The 20,633-nt window shown below is 42.1% G+C and overlaps 1 protein-coding gene across 2 annotated transcripts; it reads right to left on the reverse strand.

The window, feature by feature from the left end:
• Positions 1-1,790: 1,790 nt before the first annotated feature.
• On the reverse strand, positions 1,791-4,916 carry LOC110915455 (oligopeptide transporter 7). Of its 2 annotated transcripts, XM_035985099.1 has the most exons (7): positions 4,687-4,916; positions 4,036-4,615; positions 3,275-3,844; positions 2,952-3,207; positions 2,674-2,856; positions 1,951-2,591; positions 1,791-1,913 (listed from the first exon to the last, which is right to left on the reverse strand). In XM_035985099.1, the coding sequence occupies exons 1-6, from the start codon at positions 4,730-4,732 to the stop codon at positions 1,977-1,979; spliced, it is 2,250 nt and encodes a 749-aa protein (XP_035840992.1). In that variant the 5' UTR covers positions 4,733-4,916; the 3' UTR covers positions 1,791-1,913; positions 1,951-1,976. The 2 variants fall into 2 exon arrangements, with proteins under 2 accessions (XP_035840992.1, XP_022015849.1); XM_022160157.2 differs by having other exon boundaries at positions 1,829-2,591.
• Between the last annotated feature and the right edge of the window lie 15,717 nt (positions 4,917-20,633).

Here is a 20,633-nt window from a genome sequence, read left to right on the forward strand (position 1 = left end):
AAGGCAACATTGGTCTTTTCTTGAAACAGAGTTCATGTGGGTTACGGAGTAAAGTGGAACTCAAAAATGATAACATGCACCGTTAACGGTCTCACAGCAACGCACTTTACTCAGACTACAGTAGGCTGGCATGAAATAAAAGGTTCTTCGAGAAATTTCTTCTTTTCGTCGCACCATTTTGTTGCGGGTCATATTGTGTTGTAGGTTCATTTATTGTTTGTTCACACCCGAATACTTTGGACTATAGTTGGAATCAAACCATCATGCTGTAATTCAACTTCTGCTTTGTAAAACTTCAGTTTTCTTAATGTCTTATCCTTAAAATGTACCAAGTATAGAACTATCCAAAAGTATCATCGATAAAAGTTGCAATGTAGTTCATATAAAACTTCAGTTTTCTTAACGCCTTATACTTTTTTCCTTTTGTTGATGACTAGACCATGTGTGGTCGCCGTAACGCGGTGTAAAATGCCACGGCCGTCAACACACAGGGTAAAATACTAATCAACTTTAATTTCTCTGACTTTTAAAACTTAGAAGTCATGTCTTGAACCGACTCAACAACCCTGATTAGCATAGACGCAACAAATATCAATCACACTGATCAAAACCACGATCTGAGTCCACATCAACATATATCTTCAAAGACCACAATTAACCAAATTAATACTTGGATTGTTATCCAAAACACTTTAATTAGTGACAACTATGTTATAAACTAAAATATATTAAAGTCTCACTCTGGGTCAAAATCAACCAATTTCCGATTTCTTCAAAAACCACTTGGCAAGTTCTAATCATATTTCTAAGCTATTAGATACCACAATTTCGCTTTAGAACCAAAAATCACTATTTGGTTGTAGATGTATCATATACGATTGTTGTTTTATTAGTGACAAATATACAAAAGTTGTATTTGTACCAATTAAGGTGTCTTTTCAGAAACCTTATATAAGTGCATAATATGTTAGTTAAATGTCATAGTTAGATCCATCAATAGAAATAGGTGCCTTTTTATTTATCACGAGATATACAATAGGGTCATACATAATGATAATTAAACGAGCCGGGGGTCTCACTAGAAGCAGCCTCTCTATTTCTACGGGGTAGAGGTAAGGCTGTCTACATCTTACCCTCCTCAGACCCTACCTTAGCTTTGCTATTGGTTGGATTTACTGAGTATGATGATGATGATGATGATGATAATGATAATTAAAACTGGTTTATGCGTTTCAACTTATGGCTAACCATTTAATTGAAGTGGTATCATATTTAGCCATCAACATGAGATGATTACTTATTGATTATTTATCAATCTAAAGCATTTTGCCCAAGGTGATCAACAAATGGTCGTCTTTTAACAAAGTTGTGATAAGTCTTAGATGAGCAACATAAAACTCTCATATTTTCCAAGTAAAAATTAGGTCTGTCAACAAAACCCCATTTGGGTTATTTTGGGCAATCTTAGAAATGAAACAAGTGATAACACACATAGGAAATAAGTAAGGATTGGTCAAGATAACTTTGTCCAACGCTTGGTCAGTGGCGGACCCAGGAATTATTTGCTGGGGGTGCAGATGAGTGGCTCAAGCATATTTTCAAGTGGTGCGGTCGGGTTTTTTGCCTAAAATATACACTAAATTTTTTTTTTCAAGGGGTGTGCCCGCCCCCCTTGGGCATAACCTAGGTCCGCCCCTGCGCTTGGTTCGACTCATGGTCCCAAAAAACAATTAGAATCTTTGATTCAACTTCATGTCACCAACTGTCCATAACCATAAATCAAAACATCCTTAAATTAAATCTATGACTTTATATTCACCATCTTAAATCATATGACACCATCATTTTGTTCTCAAGTCCTCTGTTTTACATGACAAATAACAATTCAGTTTACATTTTGAAACAATAGAACACACAGTTCAAGAATAAGAAGAAACAAAAACACATCTATACACCTTCACAAACAATCTTACAAATCAAATAACCGGGCACCCATCGACCACAATACCCGCAGCAGCCGGACAAGAAGCCAATGAACAACCGTCGGGGTTACTACCCCACCAATCTAAACTAACACCCTCCATATCCAAACTAACATACAACAACACCCCCATAAACGCCAATCCCGCATCTAACGCCCCCGACATCACGTAATTATGGCGGCCCCACCAGTTATGATGGTACCTATACGCCACGAAACCCGACAAAAACCCAATAATTATCCAACTGTTATAGTTTACAGAAGTGGCAGGCGGCATGTTAATTGTTGCGCCTAACAAAACAGGTGTTGTGATAAATTTAATCCACGTTCGGCTCGGAAAAGCTTTGTGTAAGAGCCAGACGATAATAGGAGCCAACGCGCCTGCTAAAAAGAACCAGTTTATCGAGTTGTAGTAACCCAGATCACCAAAGATCCGGCGGGGACCGATTAGACCCCATATGACTGAGGCGTCGTAGAACACATGGTCACCCGGGCAGGTCCAGGGACTGCCCGGGGGAAGCAAGGCTCGGTCACATATGTTCGGGACGGTGTCCATTAGCCACCACGCGGTTCCTAAGTGCGCCAATGCTGATATCAGGGTACCACATACCTGATCACAAGATTATCAATAAATGATCTTAGGAATTGTTGACTTATGTTGACTGGTAGTGGAATGAACGCACGGGCTTTACCTGAGCCATGAACATTGATCTTGGGGGGATTTTCATGTAATGCCCGAGTTTGAAGTCTTGTAAAAAAACGATAGCTTGTTTCACACTAATGTAGCCGTAAACCTTAAAACACATGTTGGCGACGGGGTACCCTGGATACAAGTACCCTATGATGTACTCCGTGATCACATTCAAGCCTGGTGTCTGTTCGATGAATTACAATTTACAATATAACAATATAATAAAATCAAGGATGCCAATGTTAAAGTTCATGGCATTATTAATATACTTGAAGTTACCTGGTTTGTTGTGGCCGTGATGACACCGATAGGAAGTGTGAAAAAGAATGCAAGACCGCAGGCTAACAAGAACGCCCACCATGGTAATTGAAGTTGACTTTTAAAGTATTCGGTCACAAACAATGTCGCTACAATGTTAGTCAATAGAATGCAAGTGAACCACCACTGGGGAACTTGGTCGTATCGTCTCATAAGCTTACTATGCACATCCATTTTCTTTTCTTGAAATGCCGACTTACTCAGCTGCCATAATTCCCTAACAGAATTATCAAAACTTCAATTTAAAACGACAAAACGATTTGAAAGGAATATAAGATTCAAACCTTCCGTGAAAGACGAATACGTGAACCACGGTAGCAGTGAGACACGCAAAACTAACTGCATAATTCATGGCGAAGAAGATGCTGAGGTAAATTTGACCTTCTTGATCGTACGCGTCTGAGTCAAAGTGAAAATCAGAGTCAACAATGGCTGAGGTGTTGTATGATTGCCCTGTGAAGGTGAACAGATCATCTGAGAAAATCGGGAACCTTTTAGCTTCATAAACATTGAACCAGTATGCTAAAGGGGTTATGACGTAAGTAACTAGAACATAACCAACGGCAATGTTGGCTGTCGCGAACCATGGGCTAGCCAGCGGGCTCCCAAGGTAAGACGATATACTGGACCAATCAAACCCGATCGCACCAACACCAAGACCATGAAGGCCCGACCCGATCTGCTGGGCCAGTACAGATTTAGGAAAGATCCAACATATCCACGAGAGGGAAGTAAGCATCGGGAAAAGGTATCCTGGGAGAACATAGTAAGCAAAACTACATATAAACACAATGAGAAAGAACTCATTGCGTGTCAGCCCGCCCTTCGGCCTCGGCTCTTTCTCATGTAACGCCCTGCACATAATGAAGTTCAAGATTCTAATTAGACACTAGGCCTGTCGATTTTAACCGTACCTGATTCACCCGACCCGAACAATGGCCGAATACCCAAAAACCGATTAAACTGATTATTATTAGTGTCGGGTGTTAGTTAGACCTTAAACATCAAAAACCTGAATAACCCGAAACCCGATTAACACCCGTACCTGAAGAGAGAGACTTGAACAAGATTCTGTGGCCACCACATTGCGGCCGGCTCCACCAAATACCGCCGGAAAATCCCAGCCCACCCAAACCCCAACACCTGAGTGGTCACCACCACAATCAACGCCACCCAAAAAGTCAACGTCTTCCCGTAAAATATCTTCACAGCACTTACAACATGAATCGCGTACGGATTTCCGGCACCAGAGTTGGCAAATATCGTAATCAACACATGTTCTTTCACATTAAACGGTCCGGGATTCAAACTAAACTCACACCACTTCCCCCGGAAAAAAACCCGGTCGGTGATCGTGGCCGCCATGAGGTGACCAAGCGGCACGACGGCGATTTGGGCGGAGATGGAGGTGATCGACAGTGGTTCCCGGCGGTACCAAAAGAACTGATTCAGAAAAGAAAGTAACACACATGCAAGTGTTCCCAGTGTCCATGTTCTGAAAGTAACCGCCGGTAAACTCTGGTCGTCGGTTACCGGAACCGTGAGTGCGACCTGCTCTATCGGCGAGTTTTCCTCCGGCGGCGGCGCGTGGGAGGTGGATCCGTGGATTTGGGTGTTGTTAAAAACTGCATATTTTATAAATTAGTTTGGGGGAATTAATAAAAATGGGAGTTTAATGTTGAGTGAAATTGCTTACGAAGTGGAGATGTGATTTCATCGTCGTTTTCTTGTAATTCTTTCATCTCTTTCTTCTTCAGCCACTTCGCTGCAGTTTGTGAATCTGGTGTTTAATTGTGCAGTGAATACGTTGACTGGATGGGATCTTGGAATCTTTTGTGGAATGAGGATGATTCAAGTGGGTCAGTTTTTTTTTAAGATATGAGGTCATTGCTGGCGGAGTTGTAAAGACGACGGGCGATTGGTGGTAATATTTTTGTCATTTCTGGATGAGATAACGAATTGTATGAGGTCCGTTTTGCGACCGGATACCTTAAACGGAGTATTATTAAGTTAATTACGTGTTTACGTTACACTTCATTAGTTTAAAAATTGAGAAGGATCGCTAATAAGCGTATGAGTAGTTAAACCGAGAAGGATCACTAACAGGCGTACGGGTTAGATGAGGCAAATAAGGAATAAAGGAGTGATTAAATAGAATACCAAGTCTCGGGGTAAAGGAAATGAAAATGTAAAAGTGAGAATGGAGGATAAAACCTCATAACAACGATTAAACAAAAGTTTATGTATAGTTGTTTTAATAATCATATAAATTTATTTATGATTATATGTAAAATTGCTATTTAAAGTTTTATTATGAAATGATAAATGGCTAAATAAATTTTATATAAGGTAAGGGTTTCTAAATATCAAAATATTAGAATCATTGTTTTATAGGGTGTGGGGGTCATGGTTGGGACATAATTTGCCACCTAGGAACATGAATGGAAGGTTATACCACCCCCTTAATTGATCCACCATGGTTTGCATGGATTAAACCATGGCAACCATGACCCTCATTTCCATTTTTCAACAAATCATTTCCTTTTTTTCTTTATACAAAGATAAATAAGAGGCTAGTGGTTTGGGTCATTACCACATCCTTAGGGTAGTGGTTTTGGATGATGGATTAAAGTTGGGTTACATGGCACTAACATGGAGGGTCATGGTGGTCATGAGGGTCATGACCACACCCTATAGCCTAAGGTGTTAAGTATTTATTTTAAGTCATTGAAATTAGACTTTTATAATAATAGGTTAATAATAAATAAATAAATAAATAAACAAATTTCGGAAAATAAATAATAACATTTAAAACATAAAGTTTTTTCAATTTTAATATTTATTTTCTGCCAAAATATATTCATTATATTTTAGTTGAATAAAAATAGATTATTGAGGTTTATATAATGCCTTTAAATAGCAAAAGTGAAACTAATAAATTCAGAAAATCAATAAGGAAATAAATCTTTCCATAAATCTCATAAGAAGTTCACAAGGTATGGGGACTGTCCTCGGTTTATTCTGGAACGGCGACCGCCCCGCCCCCGGCTTCGTCCTCTCCGTCGAGTTGGAGACGTTGGGGACGCTCCACAAAAGGTGATGAGATTTCAGTTTGGTTTTGGAGAAAATATGCAAAAGAGTAAATTGCTAAAATCGTCCCTGAGGTTTGGGCATGTTTGGCATTTTCATCAAAAACAACATTTTTGTACAATATAGTCCTTCACTTTTGGGATTTTTTTCCATTTTCATCCAAACATCTAATTTGTTTTATTTTTTCTATCAAACATTTGGATGAAAATGACAAAAAAATCCCAAATATTAGGGACGATTTTGGCAAAAAAGTTAGACGTTTGGATGAAAATGGAAAAAAATCCCAAAAGTGAAGGACTATATTGTACAAAAAAGTTGTTTTGGATGAAAATGACAAACATGCCCAAACCTCATGGACGATTTTGGCAATTTACTCTATACAAAAAGAGTTAAATGCCATTTTAGTCCCTGTGGTTTGGATCATTTTGCCAGTTTAGTCCAAATGTTTGAAACATTGCCACTTTAGTCCAAATAGTTTCAAGCGTTGTCATTTAGTCCACTAGATTAACTCCGTCCGTTTTTTATGTTAGCAAGAAGGGTAATTCGATCATTTTATATGGTCGAATTGCGCTTCTAGTTAACATAATTACATATAAAATGACCGAAATACCCTTCTAGTTAACAGAATAAAGGGATGGAGTTAACCTAGTGGACTAAAATGGCAACGTTTCAAACATTTGGACTAAACTTGCAAAATGAATCAAACAACAGGGACTAAAATGGCATTTAACACTATGCAAAAATGACGAAATTGTTACAAGATGTACATGCAAGTGTGTAGATGGTGGGATTTGCATCCTAAACCACTACATATGCCTACCTTAACACAAAACATCCAAACATTAGGCTAGTTTGATGTCTTGGTTTGGTTTTGGCGATTTTTGTCACACCCCAACCGATGGCGGAATCATCGGGGCATGGCACTGAGCGAAACAGATTGTCCAGTAGTTTCCATAACAACTATTCATATAATCCAGTTAAAGATACGTCCCATACCGTATCCCGAATAAACAAATATATTATTACAGATAACATCCAAACAAGTAATTCTGTTCCGACAACTCAGATTCAAATATAAATACAGCAATTGTTTATCTGCTTCTAGACCCCTATTCTGTTGACTTTCTGGCTGTATTGCCAGAGGACAAGATCTACAGACAACTATGCCCCAGACGCTTGTTCTTGGCAGACAACTATTTGTTGGGGGCTTCTAGAAACTTATTCGAGCCTCGCTTTCCTAGCAAGCAAACACCTTAATTACATGTTACATACGTTGAAATAAAGTCAATACATATAATGTAAAGGTGAGCATACAAGTTTGATAATAGCATATAGAGTTCGAATAGTTTACGCATAACCAGCACGTACACAGAGGAAAACGAAGCATGTTAATTATCGACATGGACCTATCGATACCAATGACTGCGGGTTGACCGTCCGAGACGGTTCGCAATACATGATTACCACCGTAATCCATGCAAGTAATTGTCCTTAACAACCCCCGTGTGAACGGGTGCTGAGTCCAAACTATAGTACTACGTCGTTAAGGCAGGTAGACAGCATTCCACGTGTAAAGACAATCAACAAGCATTCATTTAGTCACGTAATACATGCATATTGGTTAGCGTTCAAATAGTTTTGAGTAGTGTGATCAATTGTGTTTTAATATAAGTAACGTATGTAACACCTAAAAGTGCTAAAGCAAAAAGGGATCCGAGTATACTCACAGTGATTGATTATGGATTGAAGGGAGCGCTGAGAGTAGGATTAGCCTGAATAGTTTGATAGCATAACAATGAATAACGTGGAAATGCAAACAAGGGTGAGTGGATCGAATAGCCTGGTTGATCGAACAGCAGGTTCGATCGAACGGGCGGTTCGGTCGGCTGGTATGTCCGTTTGAACAGTCCTGTTCGATCGGCCAGTAGGCTTGATCGGCTGGACCATTCGAGTGGATTGTTTCTTCCTCTGGTGTGTTTGTGTATGATGGTTTGAACTTTTGAAGTTTTCGTTGTAGTATTTGAGAACACAGAAGTGTTGTTACCTTTCAGGTCGATCGATCGAACGGTCTGTTCGATCGGCCGGCTTAACCGATCGGTTAGGAACTTCAGAAGTAGCTCTCAGCAGAATGTCACTCGATCGAACGGCCTGTTCGATCGGCTGACATTCCATACTACGAACGAGTTGCAAAATCGATTAAGTGTGGAAGCATAGTATCTCATGATCCGAAGAGTAATGTTTACCAATCGAGTAGCGTATTCGATCGAACACCACTTCGTCAATACCCTACTCCATGAAGTTTGAAAAGTGTGGAACCATGTGCTAGCCGATCGGCTGGCCCGGCCGATCAGCTGGTATGTTCGATCGGCTGGGCTGTCCGTTCGAACAGCCTAGCCGTTCGGCCAGCAGTTATGACCTGGTCGGCCTTTCGTCTAACACTTGGCTGTTTGATTATTTGTCATGATTTTAAGGTATTTTGACAGCGAGTTAAACCGTGGAACGTGGGTTCTTACTTGCTTCACCGGTTCGAACATGAATCACCCAAGTTTGGCCGGTGAACTGTTCAGAACGGTAGTTTGATATTTAACCCGAAATCGGTGAACCTCATAGATAGAATCCGAATCTTGAACCTCTTAACTGTTGGGATGATTAGTTAGTTGGTTCGAGCTCCGTTTCTATCGGTTTGAGTGTAAAAGATTGAGAAAAACTTGTAGTTATTCCTTTCAACTCTTTATCCTCTTAAAAGGTTTGGATTTATGTGAAAATGTGTAGATCTATGGAAGATCTTCGTTTGTTTATGTGGAAATCGGTCAGATCTAAGCTATTCACGGTTGAATGAGGCCAAAGTATGATGTTCCTCAAGAATACCATGATGACATCATCCAAGAACACTTAGATCTTGGTGATTTCACGGTTAGAAATCAAGTTTTGAAAGATAGAAAGGTGTAGAATCATGTAATGATAAAAAACGTACAAGAATTAGAGTAAAAACTTACCGGATTTGAGAGAAATCTGAGAAAAGGTGAAGAACAAGGCTTGGTTCGGTCAGAGCTTTCCAAAAATAGTAAGGGTGAAAATGACAGGGCTATTTATAGGCTCCAAAAGAGGAAAGTGTCAGCCGATCGGCCAGGATCTCCGATCGAATGGGCTGCTCGATCGGCCAGGAATGTGCTAGCCGATCGGCTGGCCTGTTCGATCAGGATGTTTCATGTTCGATCAGCAACCCCTTTTTGAGTATTTCGCGACGGTTTTCGATGTTTCGATTTCGATGGGCGATGATACGAATACGATAGAGTTCCTAGTCAAATTACTTTCAGTCCCAACTACTATATCTAACATACAATCTTCTATAAGTCACGTTTCGATGTCGGTTTCGATTGAGTTCGATTGCTTTTCGAGTTTCGATTCGATTTTCAATTGATTCACTTGAATACCACACAAAACATAAAGTAAACACGCACAAGTAACACATAAGGTACACACACACGTATAGCAATACCAAAATTCGCATAATTCGAGTCTCGAGTTCGATTGATGAGTCGATCAACTTGATTATTGATTGATTAACTTTATCGCATTGTTACTTCCTACTATTCACAGTCGTAAATCGGTCGCATTGATTAAACATTCGATTACTTCGATTCTTTCTGATTACAGCACTTACTCCACAGAATACAACTAAAACATAAAATAGACTGTCTACAGTCAAAGAAGTCAAAGTTGACTTGGACTTTGACTTTGACTTTGACATTCGAAAACACGGGGTGTTACAATTTTATCCTAAACAAGTCAAATAATGCATAAACATGAATAAAGGAATAAGGACATAAATGTAAGTTGTTAGGTGTAACGCTTTTTTTTTGGAACTTTCCTTATTTAGAAAGTTTGTTTGTATTTCTACTTATGGAAACTTGTAATCCCTTGTATTCGTCTTTCTTTTCCAAGCATTGTAATCCGAGACTTGAATCATAATAAAACCCGATCTTTTTATACATTGTGTACATATTTCATGCATACTTGTCATACATTCATTACAATACTCGTTATACGTGCAAACTTGATACATTTATACACTAATACATACTTGTTATACATGCAAATTCAGTTCATACATACATTTATTCATACATTACACTCATGCATTGCACTTACACGCTTAAACGGCTTAAAACCGGCAAAACACGCGAAAATAAACTCGAACCTTCAAGCAACTGGAATGCGGTACTCAGATTAAGCGACGTACCAAGGGCCGCTTGAAACGTTTCCCACAATCGCGAAGTGAACCGAGCGTCACGATCTGAAATGATGTCACGAGGCGTACCATGATTACAAATGATCTCGTCGGTGTAGATCTGGGCTAGTCGTTCCACCTTATAGTCTTCTCGTATCGGCAAAAAGTGGGCTGATTTTGTTAGACGATCAACTATAACCCAAATACTGTCGTGACCTGATGGCGTGGGCGGGAGTTTCGTTATGAAATCCATAGCTATACTCTCCCACTTCCATATAGGTATCGGCGGTTGTTCGAGTAAGCCAGAAGGTCTTTGATGCTCAGCCTTGACTCTTGCACAAGTTAAGCAACCTCCAACGTAAAGAGCAATATCCCGTTTCATTCCCGGCCACCAGTACTTGTAATGAAGGTCCTGGTACATTTTATCTGCACCGGGATGAATAGAATACCGGGATTTGTGGGCTTCGTTCATGATTTTCGCAAATCGGTCCGCTTAGGGATCCAAATTCGGTCCAGATAATAGAATATCCCATCGGATTTGCTTACTAACTGAGCTCCATCGTGGTAGATCCTCTCTTTCTTCAATGTACGCTCGTTAAAGCAAGCATGTTGAGCTTCGCGTATAAGGGTTTCAAGATTGTGCTGGGCTTGGACGTTTCGGATACTGAGCACATAACTCTTTCTGCTGAGCGCGTCGGCAACCACATTCGCCTTGCCTGGGTGATAACGAATCTCACAGTCGTAATCGTTGAGAAGTTCTACCCATCGGCGTTGACGCATATTAAGTTCCCTCTGATTAAAGATGTGTTGTAAACTCCTGTGATCAGTGTAGATTGTACACTTAGTGCCATACAGGTAGTGTCGCCAAATCTTTAATGCAAAGACAACCGCGCCTAGCTCGAGGTCATGGGTTGTATAGTTCTTCTCGTGGATCTTGAGCTGTCGAGATGCGTAAGCTATAACCTTGTCTCGTTGCATGAGGACACAGCCAAGGCCAAGGTTAGAAGCATCACAGTAGACAATGAAATCGTCGTTTCCGTCGGGCAGCGTAAGAATCGGAGCGTTGCACAGCATATGCTTGAGGGTTTGAAAGGCAGTCTCTTGTGCGTCTCCCCGCACAAAAGACTTGTCCTTATGAGTAAGAGCGGTAAGCGGTACAGCGATTTTGGAGAATCCTTCAACGAATCGTCGATAATAGCCGCTAGTCCGAGAAAAGAACGAACTTCTAACGGGTTCTTAGGCGTAATCCAGCTTCTGACGGCTTCAATCTTCGCGGGATCGACATGGATACCCCGACTATTCACGATGTGACCCAGAAACTGAACCTCCTCCAACCAGAATTCGCACTTGGAGAATTTAGCATAGAGTTGGTTCCCCGGTAATCGATACACATCCTAAAAGTGCTAAAGCAAAAGTGCTAAAGCAAAAAGGGATCCGAGTATACTCACAGTGATTGATTATGGATTGAAGGGAGCGCTGAGAGTAGGATTAGCCTGAATAGTTCGATAGCATAACAATGAGTAACGTGGAAATGCAAACAAGGGTGAGTGGATCGAATAGCCTGGTTGATCGAACAGCAGGTTCGATCGAACGGGCGGTTCGGTCGGCTAGTATGTCCGTTTGAACAGTCCTGTTCGATCGGCCGGTAGGCTCGATCGGCTGGACCATTCGAGTGGATTGTTTCTTCCTCTGGTGTGTTTGTGTATGATGGTTTGAACTTTTGAAGTTTTCGTTGTAGTATTTGAGAACACTGAAGTGTTCTTACCTTTCAGGTCGATCGATCGAACGGTCTGTTCGATCGGCCGGCTTAACCGATCGGTTAGGAACTTCAGAAGTAGCTCTCAGCAGAATGTCACTCGATCGAACGGCCTGTTCGATCGGCTGACATTCCATACTACGAACGAGTTGCAAAATCGATTAAGTATGGAAGCATAGTATCTCATGATCCAAAGAGTAATGTTTACCAATCGAGTAGCATATTCGATCGAACACCACTTCGTCAATACCCTACTCCATTGTCACACCCCAACCGATGGCGGAATCATCGGGGCGCGACACTAGGCGAATCAGATTGCTCAAGAGAATCCATAACAACTATATTGCGATAATATCCATTAAATTTGTCATCCCATACTAACAAACAATACAATCACATAAGTTATCACAGATTTCTTGTCCTCTTGAACAATTCAAATCCGTCAACTTAGAATTTAGGTGTGTTTCTAGACTTCCTAGCTTGATTTGATGTAGACTTCGACTAATCCTGCAACATACGTTAGAATATTGTCAATACAAAAGTATTGGCGAGTATACAGGTTTGATATGTAATAGTATAATAGATTAAAAGTGCTGCGAATTTCCATATGCATAAACGTAATACACGACATATATACTCACAAAACTGATACTACCAGCTAAGTCCTCGATGCTCGACTCTTCGATGGCATAACTAGACCCCGTCGGGCGCAATAGTACTATACTAGTCTGGGTGGGACGTCACGAGTATAAGTCCTAGCATACATGCAACTAGCATCACGTATATCTATGCAAACAGTTATTCGCAAGTGATAGATTAACAATTTGAATCATTCGTTTGATGAGTTCGATTTATAAGGAACGTATGTTACACCCAAAATTCGATAAAAGGGGTCAAGTATACTCACAATGCGTACTCGGTTGGATTGGCGGGATGGTGCCTGAGAATGTCCTGATTTTAGATTAATTGCATGAGTATTGGATTACGCGTTAAACGGTATCGAATTACGTGAAATTGGACGAAAAGTTGAATTGAGCTGGCCCATTCGGATGGACCGCTTGATCGACCGGGCTGCTCGATCGAGTGGGCCATTCGATCGAGTGGGCCGTTCGATCGGCTTGTCCAGCCGATCGGCTGGGCCGCTCGATCGACTGGGCCGCTCGATCGGCCAGCCTGTCCAACTGTTTTCGGCGATTTTCGCGAGTTCTTCGGTGGTTTTGGTCGAGACGTTGTCGTGACGTGTTGAACAACTGAAACCCCATCAATTCCGACCTGTTCTAACGGCCGGGAATCACCCCGTTCCATCAGAACTGGCCGTTCTTGGTGATTTTCCCATGTTTAACCCGAAATTGGTCGTCTTATCGTTAAGAATCGGATCTTTAACCAACACGACACTAAGAATGAGTAGAAGGTCGGTATAAGCTCTGATTCTATCGTTTTAAGTATAGATCTGATGTGAAAACCTTGATTATTCTTGCGGAATCCCTTGGATCTGAGTTGTTCTTAGTGGAATGAGGCCAACACTTGAAGTTTCTAAGCACTTCATGATGACATCACTCTAGAACACCTCAAATCTGTAACTTCTTGGTTGGAAAACATAGATTTAGGCGAGATTTATGTAAAACCATTTGGAAATCACCTGGATCCGAGTCATTCTTGCTTGGGATGACATTTCTCTTGAAGCTCATAAGAACTTCATGGTGACATCACCCTAGAATGCCCCAGAATCCAGAGATTTCACGGTTGAAAGTTGGAATTTGAAAGGTAGAAAGGTGTAGGATTGAACATAGATCATAGAAGTACAAAATTTGGGTTGAAAACTTACAAGAATCGGGAGAAATCGAGAGAAAAGTGGTCAAGAGCGTCCTAGTCGAGTAGCAGCAGCAACAACAAGTGTTTGGGGTGAAGAGGGGTATTTATAGGCAAGGAGGAAGGAAAGGAGGGCAGGCTGGCCTGTTCGATCGGCTGGCCTGTCCTGTCGGCTGGCCTGTCCTGTCGGCTGGCCTGTCCTGTCCGATAGGCTGGCCTGTCCTGTCGGCCGGCCTGTCCTGTCGGCCGGCCTGTCCTGTCGGCTGGCCTGTCCTGTCCGACAGGCTGGCCTGTTCGATCGGCTGGCCTGTCCTGTCGGCTGGCCTGTCCTGTCCGATAGGCTGGCCTTTCGATCCTCATTTTTGGTGCGTTGCGATAGTTTGGGCCACATTTCCATATATCTATATTATTATTTATTTATTATAAATAAATCACAAAAAAGGTCGTATATACGTATCTATATATTCAATATTCAGTGCGATGATCGAGTTACGCGTGCCTTCGAGTGCGTTCTTCGATGTGATGTGCCACAGTGATTATCGGGGTACTACTTGCTCATATTGCCATCATCGTCATGACTGCTGGAGACATGGTACTCACCCGATAGTCTTTGTTAGCGTTGCTTGTTTACGTTTTGACACCTCATGGTTATCGAGGAAGGTAGATTAAGTCCTCACTCAACAGCATCGTGAGTGTTATACTCTATGAAAATAGGTTTGTAATAGCGACAGGATATGCATAATTATTCGATTATACTTCGAATTAGCGATATATCTGATATAGTTACATTATGATCCGAATCTCTGGTGCTAGGCGTAACGAGTGTATCGAGTAGTAACAACGCACGAAAGTGCGGGTTGTTACAGTCTCCCCTGCTTTAGGAAATTTCGTCCCGAAATTAATCCATTAGTAGGGTCGTAAGAGTTGATGCGAATGAGAGTAGCGATTAAAAGCGTCTGGATAAGCGAGCGATCGATTAAAGGTTTGACGAGCGAGAACGGTGAGGAAATACGATTCGATTAGCCAAAAGCGGTAACACACACTAAAGCGATTCCATAACGTTTTAAACTACCGATAATCGATTAATCTTTGAAGATATTTAGGAAAATCCCCTCATGGCGCGGCGCTAACTGCATTGATGTCCACACCAGCGCCATGGGAAGGGTTTTTGTTAGTTTGATAACAGATTTTGAGTCATACATTTTAAAAGAATTCGGCAGCAAAATAAGTTTTAAGAAAATTTTCCTACAACGTGGGTTCGAGCTGAAACTCGATTGTCGAGCCATCGTTCTTAGGAAGATTCCTTTCTGTCATTGCAAAAGTTTTAAGGAAATACTGGACTTATGAAACTCCCATTGGGCATGGAGCTAAACTGTTTCGATGTCTTCTCCATGTTGTAAGGAAATTTCACTTGTCCAATCGGTTTTAATAAAATTTTATAAAAAAATTGGTTTTCTTTAATACTACGGAAAAATAATTTACATCGGGCCCCACGTGGCATTTTCCCACAAAAGTTTGTTAATATGATTAATACACTTATATATTGGAAGTACCAGCGGCGTATCCACCATGTTTTACCCATATTACCTCTGTTTCGTGAGGCGGTGTCACGCGTGCCGATAAGACACCGATAGAGTTTCGATTCCTCGGTCCAAGCGATAGGAGGTTAGACCGAGTCTTGAATTGAAGTGAATTGGTCACTGAAAAAGCGTTGATAGCGAGTGCGAGTAGTTTGATTATACGAAACATTGATATGGTACACTGGGTTAGACGATGCTTGATAAGCGATAGCGAATGACGCGATTTTGATTCGACTAGATGCGATTTCGATTCGTTCCACATAAAACCTTACATGGCATGTTTCCACGAGAGTTGCTAATATAGAAAACACCACGTTTCCCATGTTAGTTTTGTCCCGTGAAGTGATGTCATGTACCCTAATTCTATACAACTGTGATGACTTCCAAGCGATAACCGAATATCGTTAGGCATTAGACCCTGATAGATGATAAGTGACGATTGTTGCGTTGCAGACGTTATGCGATTTGTTGAGTTGAATACACCACAAACAGTAACCATTGCTAGCCCGCATGGCCTTTTTCCACGAAAGTCTGCTAATATGGTCAAAACACCACCATGTTTCGACCCTATTAGTTTTGTCTCGTGAAGCGAGGTCGTGCCTGCTAAGATAACACAGATAACACGAGTATCGATGAGTGATAGCGACACGCGATGAGAGTATCGAGTCGATGAAATAGGCGCGAAATGCGTTAAAGCGAAAAGCGACGAGTGATTTTCGGTACTCGTCTAGCGATCCGAAATAAGCGATCCACACCAGGCGGTAGAAGTTCACACAATAGTCAATAACCAGCTTTAGAGGTTGCGAGATGAACACATGATGCGATTGTGATTTCGAGCCATATAATCGAGTGATTTAGATTGCGAGATGGATCCAGCAAAACTGCGATTGAGTTGCGTCATGGACTCACGACTAGTCTTGCGTTGCTCCAATTGCTCTTCGGGGTGAACTTACCTAATTCCATCGATGTGGCAATTGTGTTGCGTACGCAGACTTACGCGAAGTCTCGCAGTGATGCGATTTTAGTTTTGTTACGCCTTGTGATCGATTTGTATCGTGTCGAAAATAACCATTATAATATAATAGGTCTAATAACGTCCAACTCCACATGGCACTTTCTTCACGAAGCTTCGGTAGTATGGTAAGCACACCTTGCGTCACCCCTACTACTTATGCCCCGTGCTTTGGTGTCACGCTTTGTTGACATGGCCAAAACCCTTGATCATGCTTTTAAACGTTATGGCACCATTAGAACTTCACTACGATCTCCGTGCACTGACCAAAATAATCCCGTGTGCACCCGCGACTAGTTGTTCCTTGCATGTATATCGTACCTCATTCTAAGAGTGTTGTAAGGGTAAAATACGTTATATAGTACATAGTGCTAGCATTTAGATGGTGCTAGAGTAAAAGAGAATTAGAGTCCACATGCGACGATAGATGAAATAAGCTTCACATATAAAAGAAAACGGTAGCGATAAGTCGTATTATTACAACAACATTAAAAGCAAAATAACGTTGTTGTGGAGGACGCTTGCGGAGACTGTTGGTGTTGCTGACTTCTTTCAGAGTTGCGGTCCTGCGCGGCAGTGCTGTGTACGATGACCATACCAGTTGCAATTTGTGCAATAGCGACAATTTGCTTCTGGCGGGTGATGGTACGTGCACGTGAAACACAGGGGATGAGGCCCATTGTAAGCACGTTTCGGTTGAACTGGGACTGATCGGAGAGGTTCGGGTTGCGGCAGCCCAGTTGTTGAAGAGTCTGGGCTCACAGTCTTTCGTTTGCGGCTAGGTTGAGCTTCCTGAGATGATGCACTATCGTTGTCGGATTCGCCTGATGATTTGACAGAGACATTGTCGGAGCGATCCTTAGAGGAACCTTCAGAGGAGTAGCCGGATGATTCCTCGTCCGATTCGCCAGAGGAATCGTCGGATGAGTTGAGGATGATTGCTTGATGAGCTTGTTTGACAGGCTTTTTGGAGAAGAACCCGTCCAAGACTCGTTTACTGTTGATCTCTGCGGCTAAACGGTAGGCTTCTTCGATGGTAGCAGGTCTTGCAGCTTCTACAAAATCGCCCACACTCTCAGGTAAGCCGCGGAGGTACTTCGCGATGGCTTTCCTTGAAGTGTCAACTTGGCTTGGGTAGATTGCACTAAGCTGTTTGAACCTTGCTGTATAGCCGGCATTGTCACCTTCGGTTTGCTTGATCCCCCAAAATTCGTTTTCTAGCTTCTGGACTTCATGAGGGGGACAATATTCTTCCTTCATGAGTTCCTTCAGCTCGTCCCAAGAGAGGGCGTAAGCTGCAGAGATCCCACGTTTGTTGCGTTCGGCGGTCCACCAGTCGAGTGCTCGTGATTGAAATACCCCGGTAGCACAAGTAGTACGGAAACTATCGGGACACCCACTTTGTCGAAGGGTGACTTCGATGGAATCGAACCACTGGAGCAGTTGGGTCACACCTCCTTCACCTGTGAATTCCATCGGGTCACAGGCTTTGAAGTGTTTGTAGAGGAAAGTAGATTGCGGCTCTTCCGTCTTAGAGTCCTTCGCGGCTCGAGCGTTGCTGAGAGAGTGCACTTGAGCGACAATTTGAGGAACGAGCTTGACCACTTCCCTGGTCACAAGCGAGGCAATCCTCTTATCGGCGCTTCGTTTGGCTCTTCTCCTAGCTATTCATTTCGAGATAGAGTTGTTGGAAGGCATCTAGACAGAGAGAGATTTGGAATGAGATTCGATCATAATGATTTCGAGTTTACGACGCGATTGAGCGCGGTCGAAACTTGTAACGTGCAATATAAATAGACTTCACATAGGAGCCACATAGGAGACACGAAACTTCCTAGACTCATACATCATAATTTGGTTGTATGTAGGTATAGATAGTTGTAGTTTATACTTACACACACATATTATAGTTTAGAATGCGCGAGGACGCGTTAGGAGAGAGAATGCGAGAGAAGTCGGGCAATTTAGACATTTGTTTTGTTGCGATCATTCGGTCTTTGTTTTGGATTGCGATGGCTGTGCGAGTTGTGCGCTTTGTAAAACAGGGAGCGAAAATTGATAATCGCAATTAAACACATAAAACGTAACTGAGTTCATAAAATTGTAAAATCCAGCGAGTTGTAGGCTTAGCAAGATACTCGGAGTGCCTCGGGTGTTTAGGCGTCGACTACCCAAGGTAACTCAATCACACCCAACAAGTTCGTGCACACGCGTTGACTCTGGGGGTTTATGCTTCCACTAGGATGCAGCTCATGGCATTCATCCTCCGAGTCATCGCGAGGCTCGAGTCATTGTGATGGTCGAGTCCCTGGTGAGAGCTTTTTGAAAAATATTTTAGGGAGTGGAACGGTTCATTAAGGTACGGGTTTCACCCCTGACTTAACAGTTTCGTTCCCAATTTGTGGTTACGCTCATCGAATGAATCTGAGAGCTTCACTAGAATTTCGAAAGGGAGGCTTTCGTCGAGGTATGGAGGTCACTCCTGACTCAACGAAAGATTCTCGTGCTAGAAGAATGCGCTGAGTGAGCAATCCTATCGAGAGTTACTGGCTTTCACACCTGGTCTCGACTGGATTGCTCGGTTGTGAGATGCGAGTATTTTCGAAAACATGTGTATTATGTCCGCCTTAGGAAAGGCTAAGTAGTAATTCCGGCCTTAGGAAAGGCTTCTTCGTGTGAAGTTGTAGTAGGCGGGGTTCACACAAAGTCATAGTTTTTGCAATTTCGATCAGAAGTATTAGGTAGGCGCAATACAAACCCTGCTGGATTCGTACGAGGCAGCCTGTGGGTGCTTAGACTATAGACTATGTCATTCTCTAAGACGTCGACCCGGACTAGGTCGAGTCTTGCCTAATTCCCTATAGTTATGGCTCTGATACCAATCTGTCACACCCCAACCGATGGCGGAATCATCGGGGCGCGACACTAGGCGAATCAGATTGCTCAAGAGAATCCATAACAACTATATTGCGATAATATCCGTTAAATTTGTCATCCCATACTAACAAACAATACAATCACATAAGTTATCACAGATTTCTTGTCCTCTTGAACAATTCAAATCCGTCAACTTAGAATTTAGGTGTGTTTCTAGACTTCCTAGCTTGATTTGATGTAGACTTCGACTAATCCTGCAACATACGTTAAAATATTGTCAATACATAAGTATTGGCGAGTATACAGGTTTGATATGTAATAGTATAATAGATTAAAAGTGCTGCGAATTTCCATATGCATAAACGTAATACACGACATATATACTCACAAAACTGATACTACCAGCTAAGTCCTCGAAGCTCGACTGTTCGATGGCATAACTAGACCCCGTCGGGCGCAATAGTACTATACTAGTCTGGGTGGGACGTCACGAGTATAAGTCCTAGCATACATGCAACTAGCATCACGTATATCTATGCAAACAGTTATTCGCAAGTGATAGATTAACAATTTGAATCATTCGTTTGATGAGTTCGATTTATAAGGAACGTATGTTACACCCAAAATTCGATAAAAGGGGTCAAGTATACTCACAATGCGTATTCGGTTGGATTGGCGGGATGGTGCCTGAGAATGTCCTGATTTTAGATTAATAGCATGAGTATTGGATTACGCGTTAAACGGTATCGAATTACGTGAAATTGGACGAAAAGTTGAATTGAGCTGGCCCATTCGGATGGACCGCTCGATCGACCGGGCTGCTCGATCGAGTGGGCCATTCGATCGAGTGGGCCGTTCGATCGGCTTGTCCAGCCGATCGGCTGGGCCGCTCGATCGACTGGGCCGCTCGATCGGCCAGCCTGTCCAGCTGTTTTCGGCGATTTTCGCGAGTTCTTCGGTGGTTTTGGTCGAGACGTTGTCGTGACGTGTTGAACAACTGAAACCCCATCAATTCCGATCTGTTCTAACGGCCGGGAATCACCCCGTTCCATCAGAACTGGCCGTTCTTGGTGATTTTTCCGTGTTTAACCCGAAATTGGTCGTCTTATCGTTAAGAATCAGATCTTTGACCAACACGACACTAAGAATGAGTAGAAGGTCGGTATAAGCTCTGATTCTATCGTTTTAAGTATAGATCTGATGTGAAAACCTTGATTATTCTTGCGGAATCCCTTGGATCTGAGTTGTTCTTAGTGGAATGAGGCCAACACTTGAAGTTTCTAAGTAC

Source organism: Helianthus annuus, chromosome 16, assembly GCF_002127325.2.
Source record: "Helianthus annuus cultivar XRQ/B chromosome 16, HanXRQr2.0-SUNRISE, whole genome shotgun sequence".
NCBI lineage: Eukaryota > Viridiplantae > Streptophyta > Magnoliopsida > Asterales > Asteraceae > Helianthus > Helianthus annuus.

Bases quoted from the DNA above. Each gene is read 5' to 3' on its own strand.
- LOC110915455 (XM_035985099.1), bottom strand. From the start codon at position 4,732: ATGAAAGAATTACAAGAAAACGACGATGAAATCACATCTCCACTTC. The intron at 3,208-3,274 runs GTTTGAATCTTA...TAATTCTGTTAG, and splicing joins GTATTCGTCTTTCACGGAAG to GGAATTATGGCAGCTGAGTA. The intron at 2,592-2,673 runs GTAAAGCCCGTG...TCTTGTGATCAG, and splicing joins GATCAATGTTCATGGCTCAG to GTATGTGGTACCCTGATATC.